Source organism: Alosa pseudoharengus, unplaced genomic scaffold (genome assembly GCF_046254945.1).
Source record: "Alosa pseudoharengus isolate Yale_2024_CS ecotype anadromous, Long Island Sound unplaced genomic scaffold, YU_APseudo_1.1 YU_APseudo_1.1_scf_21, whole genome shotgun sequence".
Lineage (NCBI taxonomy): Eukaryota > Metazoa > Chordata > Actinopteri > Clupeiformes > Clupeidae > Alosa > Alosa pseudoharengus.
The window spans coordinates 29090792-29109392 of NW_027468674.1; the positions used below are offsets into that span (position 1 = coordinate 29090792).

The 18601-nt window shown below is 41.6% G+C and overlaps 1 protein-coding gene across 2 annotated transcripts in view; it reads left to right on the plus strand.

Annotated features, from left to right (window-relative positions):
- Nucleotides 1–15554, plus strand: part of LOC143138087 (myoferlin-like) — a 37478-nt gene extending 21924 nt beyond the window's left edge. For both annotated transcript variants that reach the window (XM_076298515.1, XM_076298516.1), the window contains 34 exons: nt 88–212; nt 403–512; nt 1199–1391; nt 1953–2108; nt 2351–2482; nt 2866–3029; nt 3376–3490; nt 4374–4476; nt 4871–5007; nt 5276–5446; nt 5775–5859; nt 6023–6100; nt 6375–6556; nt 7058–7216; nt 7368–7469; nt 7865–8026; nt 8258–8423; nt 8784–8857; nt 9722–9733; nt 9963–10061; nt 10205–10333; nt 10570–10725; nt 10981–11072; nt 11163–11333; nt 11716–11864; nt 12624–12763; nt 12886–12974; nt 13061–13156; nt 13602–13743; nt 13893–13992; nt 14127–14320; nt 14535–14644; nt 14793–14940; nt 15158–15554. In XM_076298515.1, coding sequence (XP_076154630.1) covers nt 88–212; nt 403–512; nt 1199–1391; nt 1953–2108; nt 2351–2482; nt 2866–3029; nt 3376–3490; nt 4374–4476; nt 4871–5007; nt 5276–5446; nt 5775–5859; nt 6023–6100; nt 6375–6556; nt 7058–7216; nt 7368–7469; nt 7865–8026; nt 8258–8423; nt 8784–8857; nt 9722–9733; nt 9963–10061; nt 10205–10333; nt 10570–10725; nt 10981–11072; nt 11163–11333; nt 11716–11864; nt 12624–12763; nt 12886–12974; nt 13061–13156; nt 13602–13743; nt 13893–13992; nt 14127–14320; nt 14535–14644; nt 14793–14940; nt 15158–15202 — 4286 coding nt within the window. In that variant the 3' untranslated portion in view covers nt 15203–15554. The remainder of the gene's footprint in view (nt 1–87; nt 213–402; nt 513–1198; nt 1392–1952; nt 2109–2350; nt 2483–2865; nt 3030–3375; nt 3491–4373; nt 4477–4870; nt 5008–5275; nt 5447–5774; nt 5860–6022; nt 6101–6374; nt 6557–7057; nt 7217–7367; nt 7470–7864; nt 8027–8257; nt 8424–8783; nt 8858–9721; nt 9734–9962; nt 10062–10204; nt 10334–10569; nt 10726–10980; nt 11073–11162; nt 11334–11715; nt 11865–12623; nt 12764–12885; nt 12975–13060; nt 13157–13601; nt 13744–13892; nt 13993–14126; nt 14321–14534; nt 14645–14792; nt 14941–15157) is intronic.
- Nucleotides 15555–18601: the final 3047 nt, after the last annotated feature.

Here is an 18601-nt window from a genome sequence, read left to right on the forward strand (position 1 = left end):
TTCTCTTGCTTTGTGTTGGGTATGTTATGTTATGTTGATATACTATATGTTGTATGTATAACCTACTGCTCTCCTTACATCTCTAAGGGAATCAATACTACTACCTTCCCTGGGCTGACACCAAGCCTGTGGTTGTCCTCACCTCTTTCTGGGAAGACATCAGCCACAGGCTGGGTGCAGTGAACATCATCATCTACATTGCTAACAGGCTGGTGAGGAAACGGTTGTCTATCAAGTAGATTTACTACAGTCTCTCTCATGATGGGCTACACACAGAAGAATACACACAATCTGACTGCCTACTAGAAATCTAGGCTAATATTTTGGTACAGAATGATATCTGATTACCGGTATATCAAATATTCTGCTATTTAAAGCTTAATATATTCATTCTTCTCTTAGGAAGAGAACATTGATGCTCTGAAGATAGGTATTGATGCCAAGGTCCCAGACAACCGTTTGGATGAGATCTGGGTGAAGCTTGTTAACCAGCTGGTGGATGACCTGAGCAGGTAAAATACACCTCTCTCAAACGCCTGTGACACTTTCAAATATGCAGTCCTAATCTGAGAACATGACTTTCAGAATCAGAATAAGATTTTATTAGCAAAGCATGTTTGATTTGGTTCCAGTTGTTAGTGTCACTCTATAGCAATACAGCAAATAGCCAATGACAATACATAGACAAGACCTACAGTATAGAGATTCTTGACCTCTGCAGTCTAACTAGTCCCAAAATCAGGCTATTATTCTCAGTGTCATACTTCTCCTTGGCATATTTTATAACAAAAGAATGTGTCTGTGAGAAATCCATTTTTTGGTACTGGGTCAGAGGCTTAAAATCCACTGCAAACAAGGTTGCCTTTTGGAGAAAAACAGTCCAGAACTGCCCTTCAGACTCTACAGACCCTGATTTAAAGGAGAAAACATAGATCTCCGCTTCTCGAGGTCCCCAAGTACTGTCGGTACGAGAACCCCCCCCCCCCCTGAAAACAATTGGTTTTACCTAGCTTGAGTAGTTCCAGCAGCTAAAGTAGCCAGGCAGCTACAGCACTACACTCTGGGGGCATGTCCGTGAGCCCCCATGTTCATGCCCCCAGAGTGTACGGCTGTAGCTGCCTGGCTATTTTAGCATACTAACATGTCTGACTCATGACTACAGGACTCCGTGGCTAAATGTTTATGTTGTCTACTCCAGTCTCCAGTTACCGGAACTGGAGGGGACGAGCAACCTGACGACACTGGACATCCAGATCAGGAAGCTGCGTGCCCAGTCCATGGGGATGATGAAGGAGTATGCCCAGAGGATGCTGCAGGAGGCCTCCGACATCCGGGACACGCTGGGCACCATCGAGGGCTGGCTGGAAAAACTCAAGGAGCTCGCAGAAGAGGTTCTAGAAACTTCCTATACGTTACATTTGTTTTAATGTATAATCTATATGTATTATTTGCAAGCTTTTGCCTTTTAGAAAGGTTTTTAATATACTTAGTATATATTATTTCATATTATTTTAGTGTACTTAGTATAGTATTTAAGTCAACCTACATTATCTTCACTGCCGTGACAGTGGGCCGGTGAAATTCTCATATTGTTGAGGTTAAGGTTCTAAGTAAAAATAGGCAAGAATATTATTTTAAAAATGAACTTAATCGGGGACCCAGGTTCGAATCCGACCTGCGGTCATATCCCGGTCCCATCTCCATCCCCATCTCTCTCTCCCACTTGCTTCCTGTCTCACTCTTCACTGTCCTATGCGAATAAAGGCAAAAAGGCCTCATTGGGGTCAAGCATCTCATGGTCTCACCTCAAGTTTATTAATTATACAAAGATTCATATAAATACTGACAAGAGTACAGTATTAACATATAGCAGTTTCCATTGGACTACAGAGTTGCCAGTCATCTATCTCTGTAATGTTATTGGTTTTGAATGTGCTTTTGTCCCACCTCAGCCCCAGAACAGCATGCCTGACATCATCATCTGGATGCTGCGCGGTCAGAAGAGAGTGGCCTATGCTCGAATCCCTGCCCACGAGGTGCTTTACTCCACCCAGAGCGAGGAGGCATGTGGACAGTACTGCGGGAAGACCCACAACATCTTTCTCAAGGTACACTCACTGGCTAGTGTTTCTGTCTGTCAGTCTTGTGGCATCTGAAACATTAAATACAAATTGTGTGTCTGTGTGTGAGTCTATCTGTCTGTCTGTGTGTGAGTCTGTCTGTCTGTCTGTCTGTCTGTCTGTCTGTCTGTCTGTCGGTGTGTGAGATTACACTCTTTGTTTGCATATAGCCTCTGTCAGTTCTTGAGGGAAATGTCATGAATGGCCCTGTTTTCTGTGTACACCCCCAGTACCCCATGGACAAAAACAAAGGTCAGAAGGTCCCGGTGCAGGTGCGCTTGAACATGTGGTTGGGCCTGTCTGCTGACGAGAAGAAGTTTAACGCCTTCGCTGAGGGAACGTACAGTGTGTTTGCAGAGCTGGTTAGTTACCATTGACATGATTTGACCACCCCATGCTTTTTAGACCATTAGGAATTCAGGGTACAGTGTCTGTGATCCCTTTCGAATTGATAACCCTTTGCAATTTGATACATCTGATCATTATGTAGGGGGGAAATCTCTCAACCAGAATATCTACATACACAGTTATTATTTTCAGTGGTTGTGTCATACCGGTGTGTTTTGAATGTTTTATGAATATTCTGAAGGACATATGCATACAGTACATCATGCAAATTAAATGTCTTTCTTTTTCTTTTCTGCCAATATTGTAGAATGCATTCTTTCAATTCAGTGTTACAGCATCTGAAAAGTAACATATCAAACAGATTTACAAACATGGCATGTTCTCTGTGCGTTTCTAGTATGAGAACCAGGCGGAGGTGTTTGGCAAGTGGGGGACAACAGGCCTGTTGACACGGCCCAAGTTCTCTGATGTGACGGGCAGAATTAAGGTGAAGCAGGAGTACTTTATGCCCCCTAAAGGATGGGAGTGGGAAGCAGATTGGTTCATCGACCCAGAGAGGAGGTGAGGAGGCCCATGGGAAAGGGTTTGGTAGATGTTTGTGGAAGAAAACTTGTACTAATCTAACCTTGAAGTTGTGATTTCTTAGCATAGCATTGTGCAGTCATGTGATTTGAGGTACACTATGCAGGTTTAGGTATTTTTGGTGACTGTAGAGCTCCCTCTAGAGTCACGATTTATTTATATTATACTCTGCTGTTATAAATAGCAAACTTCTCATGACTTATCCCCCCTGTACACAATGAAAATGCTTTTGTTGTGGAGGTGAAGGATTAACAACAGGCTGATCTTCAAAGAGCTATATCCACTGACGTGTGTGTGTGTGTGTGTGTGTGCACCTGCAATCTAGTCTTCTGACGGAGGCTGACGCGGGACACACAGAGTTTCTGGACGAGGTGTTTGAGAATGAAACCCGTCTCCCAGGGAGAGAGTGGAAGCCTGCATCTGAGCCCTACACAGACGTGGTGAGCCTTTCAGACACAACCAAGCACAACAACATGCATCCATACATTTTCAGATATATATTGTTGCTGCAAACCCCTCAAAAAATGGGAAGTCACGCCCCTGCGTGTGTGTGTGTGTGTGTGTGTTGGGGGTAGGGAGGGCCCATGATCCATTTTTGCCCCAGGGCCCTGTGTGCGGTTGTTCTGCCACTATATCCACTGGTGTTGTGTGTGCTTGTCAGCCACACTCTCTTACCTCTGCTACCAGTTCTGCATATTCTGATTTCTTCCTTTCAAAAGCTTCCTCATTCCTCACAAATATATAGTAAGAGGAACTACCAGCAAACTGAAATGCAGATAAACTGCTATTTTCATTACATGTAGTTTACTTCTTCCCCAAAATAAACAGATATTTGACTCTGTTCTTTTTTCAATTTTGCATGAACACATGAACTAGGGCCCTGTAATGGCAAGCACTCGTAACAACATGGATAACACAACATAAAACCCCTTTAAGGACTGGCATGGATGACTTTACCGCCTGGTCATTTTAAGCTGCTTTTGTAGGCATAATAGTTTTGGTTGTTTTCAAAGTAAATTAGTCATACATCTGCTTTTATTGTTTTGTCATGCCATTGTTGATGCTGAAATGTAATTTTAGTTCAACATGATGTAGCCAGATTGTTTGTTGTGCGGACAGCCATATACAGTCGATGAGTGCAGTAGTCACACAAAACCTTATACTGTATGTTCTGCTGGATGGGAAATGTCTTTATAAGCATCCGCTAAACTGATTTAATGTAAACTATTAAGCAGCACAATGAGATGTGGGAAGTTTATAAGTTGTGTTCCGTTTCACTGTGTGTGTTGGTTGCTTTCAGTTGTGCGTGTTGTGTGATTTCAGAACGGGGAGAAGGCCCAGAGTCCGGCTGAGATTGAATGTCCATCTGGCTGGGCGTGGGAGGACGCCTGGAGCTTTGACATCAATCGAGCTGTGGATGAGAAAGGTTGGACACTCACTGCCACGTGACCCCTGTGAACACTCTACAAGCTGCATTTTTGAGGATTCTTTTCATGAGAAGTCATCAGAAGGGGCCTGTATATGGTTCTCAACAGTCTTAAGCTAGAACCTGATTATGCCACCTTAACTCAGTTTGTAAATTCTTCAATGCACATTGAGGGTCCTCAATGTTTGCAATTCTGCTTGGGCTCTGATGATTGCCGCTTGCCTCTATATTTCAGTTTAGTTGGACTTCATTTTTATTTACACTGATAATGAATGTGTGGAAGCAAACAATGACTAGTACAATGTCAGCACTTTACAGAACCCATTTTATTCTTGACATTTTTGTCCCAATTATGTCTGTCTAATGTCTATGTGTGATCTATGTTGGTATGCAGGATGGGAGTATGGCATCACCATCCCTCCAGATGACAAGCCCAAGTCCTGGGTGCCTGCTGAGAAGATGTACCATGTGCACCGGCGGAAGAGGTTAATCCGGCCCAGGAAGAGGGTAGCTGCTGGGACCTCTACTGAGGTCAGTTTAGAGTGGGCCCTCTGGACCATCACTGTGCTGCTATTGGACTGTTTCAAAACATGAATTTAGATGAGTGTTTGACTGCTGCAAAGGTCTAATGTTTTGGATAATGGGATATGTCTCTAATTTAATCTTCCTAGTGAAATTACAGTAGGCCGTTACTGGTTAAGTTGTGTACTGATTTTATGTGAGTAATGATTTAAAACATTGGTGTTCATTGGTTGCTCGTTGACTGTTTGATATTTTTCATATCCTTTCTGATTGGTAGAGGAGAGATGTTGGAGATCCAGAGGGCTGGGAATACACCTCTCTGATTGGCTGGAAGTTCCACAAGAAGGAGCGCTCGTCAGACACATTCCGCCGACGGCGATGGAAGAGAAAGATGGCTCCAGCAAACCGTGTTGGAGCGTCAGCCATCTTCAACCTGGAGGGGGCACTGGTGAGTAGCTGTTTTCAGGGTCTTGTCCATACTGTTTATCTCTATTTTATTGCTAGTTTTAGAGGACTACAAAGAAACTCATGATGGTCAATCAATCAATCTACCAGACAATTTTTGAAATTTCAACATCTCAATACAGTATCATTTAGCGGTCATTGCTGGTTGTAAAACTCACCATAAGTACATGGATTTTTCTGTTATTAATTTAAAGAATGTTAGCCAAATTGGATAAATGTATTTGAAAATGAATGGTATGGTGAAGTGTTGCTGTTGTTGATGCATGAACTCCAGGGATTGCTGATGCCTCTCCTCTCCTCTCTGTTTGCAGAGCATAGATCATGAGGACAAGGGCTCTAAGGAAGCCAGCAAAGCATTCGGTGCCAACACTCCCACTGTCTCCTGTACATTTGACCGTAAGAACACTTGATTTTTCAGTATGTCATTATTGACACATATGTAGTGCAAAATATGATTTAGGGGTCTAAATAGTTCAGCATACAGGTGCATTTGTGTGCTATGTTCGATGAACGGATGAAGGTTGAGTAATGTTGACATTTTCTTCCCCTTGTCTTATAGGAGCCTCTGTCTATCACCTGCGAGTGTATGTTTACCAGGCCAGGAACCTCATGGCCTTGGACAAAGACAGCTTCTCTGGTAATAGAGCATGCTGCTCAATTTGATTTTTACAGCATCATGTAGTTTCAGCATGTACTGTAAGCTCAATAATTATCTCAATATCAATGATGCGATCATGCTGTGATTACAGGGTGGTTTGTATTTGATCAACTGTGTTGTAGAACATGAACTTCAATGAAGAAGATGACTCCACCCGATTATCATGCTACAGCAATTGGGGATGTTTGCTATTCTTGTTGTTATTCTGCGATTACAAAAAAACATAACCCATCCCTCCTGTCACCCCGAACAGATCCTTACACGCACGTGTCCTTCTTGCACATGAGCAAAACCACGGAGACGGTGAAGTCCTCCCTGAACCCGACGTGGGACCAGACTCTGATCTTCAACAGTGTGGAGGTCTACGGAGACCCGCAGGCCCTGCAGCACAACCCTCCCCCCGTGGTGCTGGAGATCTATGACAAAGACCAAGTGGTGGGTAGTTGCATGGATCCACAAAGCCATATCGGTTACATATGAGCATATATGGCACAGCATAGAAAATAATTTTAACACTACAGGGTTCCCACTCTAAGTCAATTATAAAATTCCATGTCTTTTTCGCTGACTTTCCATGACAAAAAAATATGAATCAAGCAAGATTCTACTCAAGCAAGCAGTAAAGCTAATAAACAGACATCCACCGATTCTGTGTGGAAATATATTTATGGTGCAGATGGTCTGTGGATTGAAGAATATTTGTGAGAAATGTGGAAACATTTTCTATCAGAACAGCATTTGTTTGTTTACCTAAAATTCTACTTTGGCCCTACAGTATTTAAGTGAATGTTTGGACTCATCCATAGATTTGCCACAGCATGCATATTTCCTACAGAAAGTATGTCAGATCCATGAACTCCCTTAGGAGTAGCTTTAAACACTGGATCTAGCCTACTGGAGCTGTTTGTACATCTCCAGTGTTGATTCTCCCCCCAGGGGAAGGATGAGCTGCTGGGCAGGAGCCTGTGCAAGCCCCTGGTGAAGCTGCACCCAGGCATGGACGGCTCCCCCAAACTACTCTGGAAGCCAGTCATGCAGAAGGGAGAGCACGTAGGGGACATCCTGGTCTCCGCAGAGCTCATTCTGAAGGATAAGGTGTGTGCGCGTGCGTGTGTGTGTGTGCGTGTGCGCGCGCGTGTGTGTGCGTATGTGTGTGCGTGTGTGTTAGATAAATGAGTGTATATTCATTTATCTCTGTTCATCTACATTGTAAGCAGTGGTGACTGTGTGATTGTCCCCTCTACAGGGCAATGACACAGACCTGCCCCTGGTCCCTCCTAAGAGGGGGGAGAAGCTGTACATGGTGCCCCAGGGTGTGAGGCCTGTGGTCCAGCTCACTGCCATTGAGGTAAGAGGAGTCGAGTGGTCAGCAAAGGGCCTTTTCTGTCCTTAATGTAGGAGAAGCTCTGCCTATATGTGCCTATAGTCCACATCTGCCTATATATCTGCCTATCATATGTTGTGTATAGGGAAACTGGGTGCTAGACTGTCTCTAATGATATAAAATCCTGCATGGAGTTGGATCAGTTGAGCACAAGTCCTGTCATAAGTTATAATATAAGTTTGAATATAAAAAACAACTAGGTTTGAAATGACAAAATGCTAAAATTTAATTGGTTGCAGTATCCTGTAGTCATTTACTGTCAACTTTTAGTATGGGGAATGTGCAGACTGTCCCAGCTATTGTGTAAAAGTAAAGTAAGGTGAAAGCTCAGCTCAAATCCCGTTGTGTGTTGGTATCAGATTTTGGCGTGGGGATTACGCAACATGAAGGCGTACCAGCTAGCCAGCGTGTCATCTCCCAGTCTGGTAGTGGAGTGCGGGGGCGAGGTGGTCCACTCCGCCACCATCAAGAACATGAAGAAGAGCCCCAACTTCCCAGTCTCCGTCCTCTTCCTCAAAGTGGTGAGAAGAATTAAATTATGTTGTCCAATTAAAATATAGAAAAGGTCGTAACTCTGTGGGAATGGTATAATCCACAGAAATCTAATTTCTCTTAGCCTCTGTATATCTTCGCCCCTCAACCCCCAAGGTTTTCTTCCGAATACAGACAACAGTCGAATCTTCTAGTTCAGTTTCCAAACTTTCCACCCAAGGGCAGTGTCTGACCAGCACTGCTGTCTGTGTTCCCTGCAGCTCCTTCCCAAAGAGGAGATGTACACGCCCCCCATCGTGCTGAAAGTCATCGACCACCGGCCATTTGGCAGGAAGCCTGTGGTGGGCCAGTGCACCATCGTGTCCCTGGAGGGGTTCCGCTGTGACCCCTTCGAAATCAGATCCGATGTGTCCATGACCTCCAAAAGTATGACTGTTTATCCATTATCAGTGTGATTGATCGTTATTGTCCTCTTTTGACTTGTGCTTTGTCTGATGTGGTCTTCAGAGGATTTTATCTCCCAATGGAATTGTAAGGTCGGCTGGCTAGATCTGCTGTTGTTGTTGTTGTTATCACCAAACTTGAACCTACTGTATGACCTTGAATGGCACTGATTTCAAGCGTTACAAAAATATTTAACGTAGTATACAGTCTCCACATAGCACATCCATTTCGCTGTGATAGCAGAGCAGTCCAAAGTCTGAAGTCTGCCTCACCATAGTAATGAAGTCTGTCTCTGTATTTACACATAAATAATTAAGTGTACATGAATACTTTGTGTTGCAGTGGCTTTGATGGCGTCTCCTCCTCGTGACCTGGCTATCAATATGGATGACCGCAGACCACTACTGGCAGCAGAGGTATAATATACTAGACCATACTCATTCTCTGAACCCACCTATCTTTATGTGACATTTGCCCTTCGTTGTCAGTACTTAAAGCTTTGTAGTGTCCATATTTTGTTCTTTTTATGGTGTATATTTAAAGCATGTTAACATCATATATCCCATATGTCTTTTATGATGGCCTCCAAACACGTCATATAACCCACATTCATTTCACTTGTTGGTCAACATTCTGACTTCCAGTTTCTGCATGGTATGTCTGCTGCAGTAGACAAAATGGTCCCCACCCCTCACCATATAGTATGTACTCCACAGTCCCAAGCATGAGTAGCTGATTAATCAGTAAAGAAAACATGAGCTCCAACATGGGGTTCTCATTTTCTGAAGCAATTTCATGAATTGGTTCATGAAATTCAGTTTCTGACTCGTTTAATTCATTTGATGCTTCCTGGCTCAAAGGAGAAGTGTACAATTCTTTGCTATCTTTGGGGAGTTGGCAGTTAGCAAAGGTGATTTTAACAGGACATGCATAAAAACACACAAACATTTATTGCTCTGCTTGCCTCCAGTTTATATGTGCCTAACTTACATGCCATGTAAATGACCTGGCTTTCTTCCATGACATGGTGAATGATTATGTAAATTAGAATTCATTAATTTGGAATGAATGCTAATTCTGGAAGTGTTCTTTGTTGTGCATCTCTCACAGGGTTCATTTGTGATCTATGATTTAAAACAATGATAATCATTTCTATCAATCAACATGAAATCAGCACCAGCGTTAAATTAATCTAAATTCAGCATGTATGAAATTTACTATCATTTCAATTGTTGTTCAACTGTTCTAATGCTGCTTCTTTTTTCTTCACTCTTTGTCAGCGTGTGGAGAAGGTAAGAATGTGTCTTTTATTTTAATTTTTTGATTTTGTGGTAAGTCGACTAAGTAAATACATGAGCGAGGACTCAAGTGAAGTATTTTAAACTTTAAAACTATACTTTATACTTCAGACAGTCCTGTTGAAATCCTGTTAGGACTGGGCAGTTAATAGTCCATATTATTCCACACCCTTACCCTGTTGTTTGTCTTCCCATTTAATAACCTAATGAAATGTTATTGCAGGAAAAAGAGGTGGTTGACTGGTGGAGTAAATTCTATGCCTCCATTGGACAGCATGAGAAGTGCGGCCCCTACAGTCAGAAGGGATATGACACTCTCAAAGTGAGTAGGACCTTTCATTTCAGTGTTTCTTTTAAATGTCACATGTCATCCTCAAGTAATATAATTGGATATTAACTGATGACCCAACAGTCAACCAATGTTTGTATATGAATAGTGACCGTGTTGTTTGAATGGCTTGTCAGGTGTATGACAAGGAACTGGAGAAAATTGAGGAGTTCAAGGGGCTAACAGATTTCTGTAGCACCTTCCAGCTGCTAAGGGGCAGGAATGAACATGGGGAAGATGACCCCTCAGTTGTTGGAGAATTCAAGGTCAGGCCCTTTTTGTTGTTATTGAAAATTTGTACAAAGGTGTTCTAAAACTTAACTTACTTAATGTTTATCGGAACTAAACGTTATAGAAAACCTTTGGAAAGATTGTTTTAAACTTGCTTGCTACCAAGAGGAAGTGGAAGGAGTTTTAAAACATTATTATTTTAATTTTTAATTTAATTTTTTTAAGATTTCTCCAGTGGCACGCTGACTCTTTCGTCCCTTGTGTCCCTTAGGGCTCGTTTAAGGTGTACCCCCTCTCTGATGACCCTGGGGTCACCCCCCCACCCCGCCAGTTTCGGGAGCTCCCGGAGAGTGGGCCCCAGGAGTGCCTGGTGCGGATCTATGTGGTGCAGGCTTTGGACCTCCAGCCCAAAGACAACAATGGCCGGGTCAGGCACACTTTTAGCATCTTCTCTCTTAACTATGCTCAGAGGGATCTAAAGCATATTGAAACCGTCATCTATGGTGTTGAGCAGCTCTAGGCCTCAATCAGGAGTTTATACTGTAAAGTGGGTGCTACTGTATAATCAAGCATCATTTTTAGATCTGATTATTGACATTTTTTCTATTTCAGGAGATTTCAGGATTATTTCACCTGTTTAATGTCCTGTGTCTAAAGATATTTTTTTCTCCTCCATGTTCAGTGTGATCCATATATAAAGTTATCTTTGGGAAGGAAGACTATTGATGACCGGGACAACTATTTACCAAACACCATAAGCCCTGTGTTTGGAAGGTAATGTGTGCAACATCAAGATATTTATTTGTTTGTTTTATGACAAAGCACCTGCTTCATGCTAGAACTGAATCTCCCTGTCTGCTGCAGGATGTTTGAGCTATCATGCTTCCTCCCACAAGACAAAGACCTGAAGATTTCTGTCTATGATTATGACCTGTTGACCCGAGATGAAAAAGTCGGAGAGACGGTGATCGACTTGGAAAACCGCTTCCTCTCTCGTTTTGGTTCCTACTGTGGTTTGCCTCAGACCTACTGCATGTAAGAACCCTTTTCCAGTTGCACTTATACAATTGAACTCCATACATTATGGACCTTGTTTGAATGAATGTCTGTTCTGGTCTAACTTAGTCACTGATCAGAAGATGAAGCATTCTTAAATTTTACTTGTCAGGGTGTTGTCAGGGTATTGACTGCGTAGTTTTGTGACCCTTGTACAAAATCAAAAAAGTAATAACAGCTTTTACAGCACCATGAGATCTATCAAGGCAACTAGCAAGCTACGATCTATCAGTGCCAGATATGCCTATGTTGTATTCAAGGCATGTCTGATATCGGTTTGCTGGTGTGTCTGCTAGATTTAGGGAGAAATATCCATAAAGCCCCATCATGACTTAACTTCTATGACGCCTGACTCTTGCAGCTCTGGCATTAACCAGTGGAGGGACCAGCTGAAGCCCTCTCAGATCCTCCAGAATCTGGCCCGGCTCAAGGGCATCTCTCCGCCCCGGACTGAGGACAACGGAAACACATTGCACTTCGCTGGAAAACAGCACAGCTTGGAAGAATTTGGTGAGCCTTTCCTAATATGCACACTCATTTGAGATTATTGAGTTTATTGATTAAGGAAAACATCATAGTGCCTGATTTGTTTTTGAAGAGTGGGTATAGTATGCTCACTTACTGTACATTATAAAGTCCAAAAATATTGCAGATATACATTTAGTTTTGGTGTTCTTGGTAACAGTTTGAGTGTTTTTATTCCAACATGGTTTGTTGTATCTAGAATAAGCATCACAGCCTCTCCATATAATATCTTGGCCTTGGACTTTGAAAGTCTGTGTATGTATTCAGTCTCATGTAGTGATGTGTGTTTGTAGAGGCTATGTATTCAGTCTCATGTAGTGATGTGTGTTTGTAGAGGCTATGTATTCAGTCTCATGTAGTGATGTGTGTTTGTAGAGGCTATGTATTCAGTCTCATGTAGTGATGTGTGTTTGTAGAGGCTATGTATTCAGTCTCATGTAGTGATGTGTGTTTGTAGAGGCTATGTATTCAGTCTCATGTAGTGATGTGTGTTTGTAGAGGCTATGTATTCAGTCTCATGTAGTGATGTGTGTTTGTAGAGGCTATGTATTCAGTCTTATGTAGTGATGTGTGTTTGTAGAGGCTATGTATTCAGTCTCATGTAGTGATGTGTGTTTGTAGAGGCTATGTATTCAGTCTCATGTAGTGATGTGTGTTTGTAGAGGCTATGTATTCAGTCTCATGTAGTGATGTGTGTTTGTAGAGGCTATGTATTCAGTCTCATGTAGTGATGTGTGTTTGTAGAGGCGAACAAGGTGATGCACCAGCACTTGGGTCCACCCGCTGAGCGCATTGCACTGCATGTGCTCAGAACTCATGGCCTAGTTCCAGAACACGTGGAGACCAGAACTCTCTACAGCAGCTTCCAGCCCACTCTCTCTCAGGTACAGGCACACAGACACGCAGGCATGCAGACACACAGACACGCAGACGCGCTAACTCATGGTTCTGAAATGAAAAATCCTCCTCTCCCCGTCTTATGTTTCAAATACTTTCCGCTTTGTAGGGGAGTCTTCAAATGTGGGTGGACATTTTCCCCAAAAGCTTAGGCCTTCCAGGACCTCCCTTTGAGATATCCCCCCGCAAGGCCCAAAAGTAAGACACGTGGAGCAGAAGCCAACATTCATTTAGCTGTTCAAAGCATTATTTCTGAATACTGAATACAACTTCTTTTGCATCAGACATTTCCTGCGTGTCGTCGTCTGGAACACCACCGATGTGATTCTGGATGAGACAAGTGTTACAGGGGAGAGGATGAGCGACATCTATGTCAAAGGGTAAGAGGCGCCACCGGGGAGGTGAACATTCAAGCTATATTGCCTCTGTGAGTACTGGATCATACTAGACCTTTTATCAGAGCTGCTATTCTGACAGATTCTGACAGATATTCTGCTATTCAACAGATATGACCAATTACGTTCTCTTCAATTGAACTATATTAGAATCGGAACCTTAATTCACGTTGTTAGTAAAACCTGCGTTTGTCCTACTATTTCGTGTCAAAAACGGCTGCTGCATAAAAGGTCTATTGGACAAATTAGAAAAGAAATCCCTGCTATTAGATGGGATAGCCAGTTTAAATAAGATGGTGTGTGAAATCCTGAAGTCTATGTATTACTGTGTTGTGTTTAGACATAGTAATGAACTTATTTGTGAATGAATTAACCTCTTCAGTGCAGATACAATCACCTAGAGTGATTTGTTTGTTTTTTGCTTTCTCAGCTGGATGCCAGGCATGGAGGATGACAAACAGAAGACTGATGTGCACTACCGCTCTCTGGATGGGGACGGCAACTTCAACTGGAGATATGTGTTTCCCTTTGAGTACCTGCCTGCTGAACAGCTGTGCCTTGTCTCTAAAAAGGTGACTTCTGTTTCGTTCATTTTTTTTATTCTATATTTTAGATTAATTCTTTATTCATATTTTTTTTTACATTATTTTGTTTTTTTCTTTTGTTGAGTATACACTTTCTATCCACGTTTTGTCATTAAAACCATTTTTATTTCTAATAGGAACACTTTTGGAGTCTTGACAAGACTGAGTTTAGGATACCGCCTAAGCTGATCATTCAGATATGGGATAATGACAAATTTTCACTGGATGACTACCTTGGTGAGTCTTGATGAGGGGAACTGTTTTTAGTCCTGCATAATTTTCAAAACGTATTTCAGTCCCCAGCTGACGTGTCATGGGATGTAATTGACAATAATCAATGGAGTTTTGTCCTCTCTCTCTCTCTGTAACAGGTTCCGTTGAACTTGACTTGCATAACCTCATAGCACCAACAAAGATGTCACACAAGTGCAGTATTGACATGCTGTCAAAAGAGGGTGAAATTCCTCACCAGAAGTGGGATGTGACCAAGTCACTCTTCCACCAGAAGGCTGTTAGAGGGTGGTGGCCCTGTGTGGTTGAGAAGGATGGCAAAAAAGAGCTTGGTGTAAGTACATCTATATTTTACAAAGGGGATCTCTAGAGGCTATCTATTGGAGTAGTTGGTTACATCCGGTTACACTTTGTGTGTGTGTGTGTGTGTGTGTGTGTGTGTGTGTGTGTGTGTGTGTGTGTGTGTGTGTGTGTGTGTGTGTGTGTGTGTGTGTGTGTGTGTGTGTGTGTGTGTGTGTGTGTGTGTGTGTGTGCTTTGTGGTCTCCAGGGGAAGGTGGAGTTGTCTCTGGAGATAGTGTCTGAAACTGAGGCAGACGAAAGACCGGCAGGAAAAGGCCGCGATGACCCAAACATGCACCCAAAACTGGACCCACCAAAGTAAGATGATCATGACTTAAGTAAAAATACATGTAAATCCACAAGTCTATTTAGTTTTGCTATTTAACAAGTGTAAAGCATCTTAATGGTATACTGAAACTAATGATGAAGGAAATGAATATCCCTTGTTACTTCTGCTGTTTAACAGGCGTCCTGAAACATCCTTCTTCTGGTTCACTAATCCATGTAAGACCATGAAGTTCATTGTGTGGCGAAGGTTTAAATGGTTGTTCATTGGGCTGATCCTGCTCATCCTGGTCTTGCTCTTCATTGGAATCCTGCTGTATTCACTTCCGGTAAGCACCAATCTACGTTACAGCAGAAAAGGATCAGCTTGTGCATGATTCTGTTTTGTATTTCTTGAAGGTCATGTGGTTTTGTTTTCATTTCAGTAGTTAACTGATTAGTTAAGTACAGTTATGTCTTTACCTTTGCACCATTGTAATGGGTAGGTTTCCTAATATGTGAGATCAGCTGTCTGATGGTGGCATATTATTTTCTGGCTGCTTTCAGAACTACATTTCAATGAAGATTGTGAAGCCGTTTTCAGCAAGATGACCTGTTCCAGATGAGGAACCAAAGAATTAGAAGCCGTCATAAAATTTAAAGCACTAACTGCCGACAGTTTTTTTTTTTTTTTTTTACTGTTTTATGGAATGCTTGTATTTTAACGAACATTTGTCTGCAGATCTTTATAAAATATGTCACTTCAGTGGTTTTAAATGTTCTATATTCAATTACATTATGTCACATCCTTTTAATGGTCTCATGCTGGTTCTTACACATCTGTCTGTTAAGGTTAAGGAAAGTTTGAGCACTTTTTTCCAGTTTTGCACTTTGAAATGTTGTTTCATACTTTTATATATGGAATTATATGTAGGCCTAATGAAATAAATGAATAATTAAAATACTTCATGTTCTGCTATTTTATTACATATAAATAGCCTACATTACAGATTGCAATTTAGTAGACCTCCCTCCCTACTCCCTCTTCACCCACGACTGCGCCCCTGTTTATGGCTCCAATGGCATAATCAAGTTCGCAGATGACACCACAGTGGTGGGCCTGATCAGAGAGGAGGATGAAGCAGCATATAGAGAGGAGGTTCAGCACCTACAGTAGCTATGTGGTGCAAAAACAATAACCTGGCACTCAATACCCAGAAGACCAAGGAGATCATTGTGGATTTCAGGAGGGCCAAGAGCAGGGCACACATCCCCCTCCACATCAGCGGTGCTGAGGTGGAACGTGTGTCTTTAAGTTCCTTGGGGTACACATCACTGAAAATCTTTCTTGGTCTCTCAACTCCTCCAGTCTGGTGAAGGCCTTAACTTTCTACGAACCCTGAAGAAAGCACACCTATGTCCTAGGATTCTAACAGACTTCTACTGTTGTACCATTGAGAGCAAACTCACTAACTGCAGCTCTGAATAGTACAGCAACTGCAGCGCTTCTGATCGCAAGGCACTACAAAGAGTAGTAAAATCTGCCCAAAGGACTACTGGCTCCCAACTCCCCTCCATCCACAACACATTTCATAAACGCTGTACAAACAAAGCCAAATCCATTGTCAAGGATGCCACCCACCCACACCATGGTGTTTTCAGTCTACTCCCATCTGGCAGGCGATACAGGAGCCTGCGCTCCCACACCAGCAGGCTCAGGTACAGCTTCTTTCCAGAGGCTGTAACACTGCTGAACAAAACCTCACCTCCTGTCTAGCATTTGCACTTTAGCTGTTACTAGTTTACCTGTTTACTTTTTACTACTGCACTGTTTACCAGTTTACATTTACACTGTTTCACCTATGTCCTTGCACTGCTAACACCCCATACTATTTTATATATATATATATATATTATACTGTACATTTATTGAATGTACACTTGATTGACACTTACGATGACACTTATTGAATATCACTTGAATTTCCCCTTGGGGATCAATAAAGTATCTATCTATCTATCTATCTATCTATCTATCTATCTATATTACATATATATATATATATATATATATATATATATATATATATATATATATATTAGTTATATAGAATGTCTATTTATACTCAACATATATACTCTGTATACATATTTATCTCGGTAGACATGTCATTTGGAAAACCTGTATTTATCCAACTATACACATGATTAATCTACACAACCATACTCTACCTGCACTTGGTATTTAATGCTTCTTTGCACTTCTGGTTGGATGTCAACTGCATTTAATTGGCTCTGTACCTGTAATCTGTTAAATGTATATGTACGTATATGTATATAAATAAAGTTGAATCTAATCTAATCTAAAACCAATTAAGAATCAAACCCAAATCAAACCAAAAACATACATCGAAACATTAGTGTTTGTGGACCCAAGTTTGTACAACAGGTTTGGATTTTTGTTTGGTTTTGCTTTGCCCAGAAGTAAGGAACTTAGTAATGAGAGTACATAAAAAAAAAAAAAAAAATTAGCTGACCATGCAGACTTTTGTTTCGTTATCTGGCTGCTACTGTCACCTTTAATCTTCTGACGTCATTAATTAAGGACCGAACCTGAGTCGCTCATGAAAGGACAGGAATCCATGCGTTAGGAGCTTGTGTGTATGCGTTTATGTATAAAGTGTGATCTTTGATGAACACGGACTTTTAGACCGTTTACTGTTGGACCTCAACATCATAGTCAGGAAGGCAACAGTCAGCCCCTGTCTTTACAAAGCTAACTTTACCCTGCTTTACCAACTGTTTTAGGTAGCCAACTTGCTAACTGTTGAGGTTAGCTATTTTTAAAAGTAGTCCATAGCATCTTAGCAACGTATCATTAGCAGATAAGAACTAACTTTACATCCTCAATAAAGTTACTTTGTACGACTTCTGCTCATAATCTCACCAACAAAGCAAGGTAAGATTATTTTAATTAATGAAATATGTTTAAATGCAGCTTTAACGTTAGCATTTTGTAACCATTTGTGAAATTAAGGGGATGAAACTTCCTTTGCTAAAGTTTGGAATTTTGATCTTAAAATGGACTCCGATTCGTCCTTTGATCATCTTAACCCATTACCTTTATCTGGTAATGTAATTTCAGGGTAATAGTAAGGTAATTTTGCTAGCGTTATATTAACTGTCATTGACTGCTCTAGAATCTTTGGGTATAACATACATTACATAGTGAATCATTTTAACAGCTGTAAGAAGATATGTTGGCTCTAGCAAGTTTCATGTGTCAACTTGATAACCTGGTTAAGGTTACTGAGGTTAATATTGTCATTATGCTATTTAATTAATGCACAGCGGGTGTAGCCTGATTGGTGCTTTATCAGATTTTTGTAGTTTGCTGTCCAGTTATCCTCCAGTTTGGTAAATTGGTAGCCTGATAAGCCTACAAGTAAGCTTAGACCGACAACTGTTCAGGCCACTGGTCAAGTCAGTCTGTCATAATAAAGATGTTCTGGTGTCAATAAAAGCTGAGGCACGTCATTTGTATATTTGATTGGCTTTATTTATGAAGTAGTAGACCAACAAGAGAGGGTTGAAGTGGAGTAATCAAGGATCTTTTTTGAGGCATTACGAAATTTGAGTGAATGAATATAGGATTCCCAAGTATCCAGACGGGGCATTGAGTTAGCAATGAGCAACAAACAAACCAAGCATCCATGCTGTCCACTACCTCCAATCTTTGGAGGAGCCAGAGAATGTCTAATAAGGAGGAGCCCTGTTCTTTGAACTTTAACCACGCCCACTGGGAAGCACGCCTCTGTCGGTAGCGCGAAGCTGTGAATGGTCAAGTTCGTGGGTTGTTACTTTGCCGGACCTGAGGGCAAGTGTAACAATCACAGCTTATACTCTAGTCATTTTACAAACCATTTGTTTTCGTTGTAACGTTGCATCTGATTGTGGGCTTAATCAAACTACCAGTAAGTTTTGGCATTGTGTTGTATTCCCTTTTTAGAA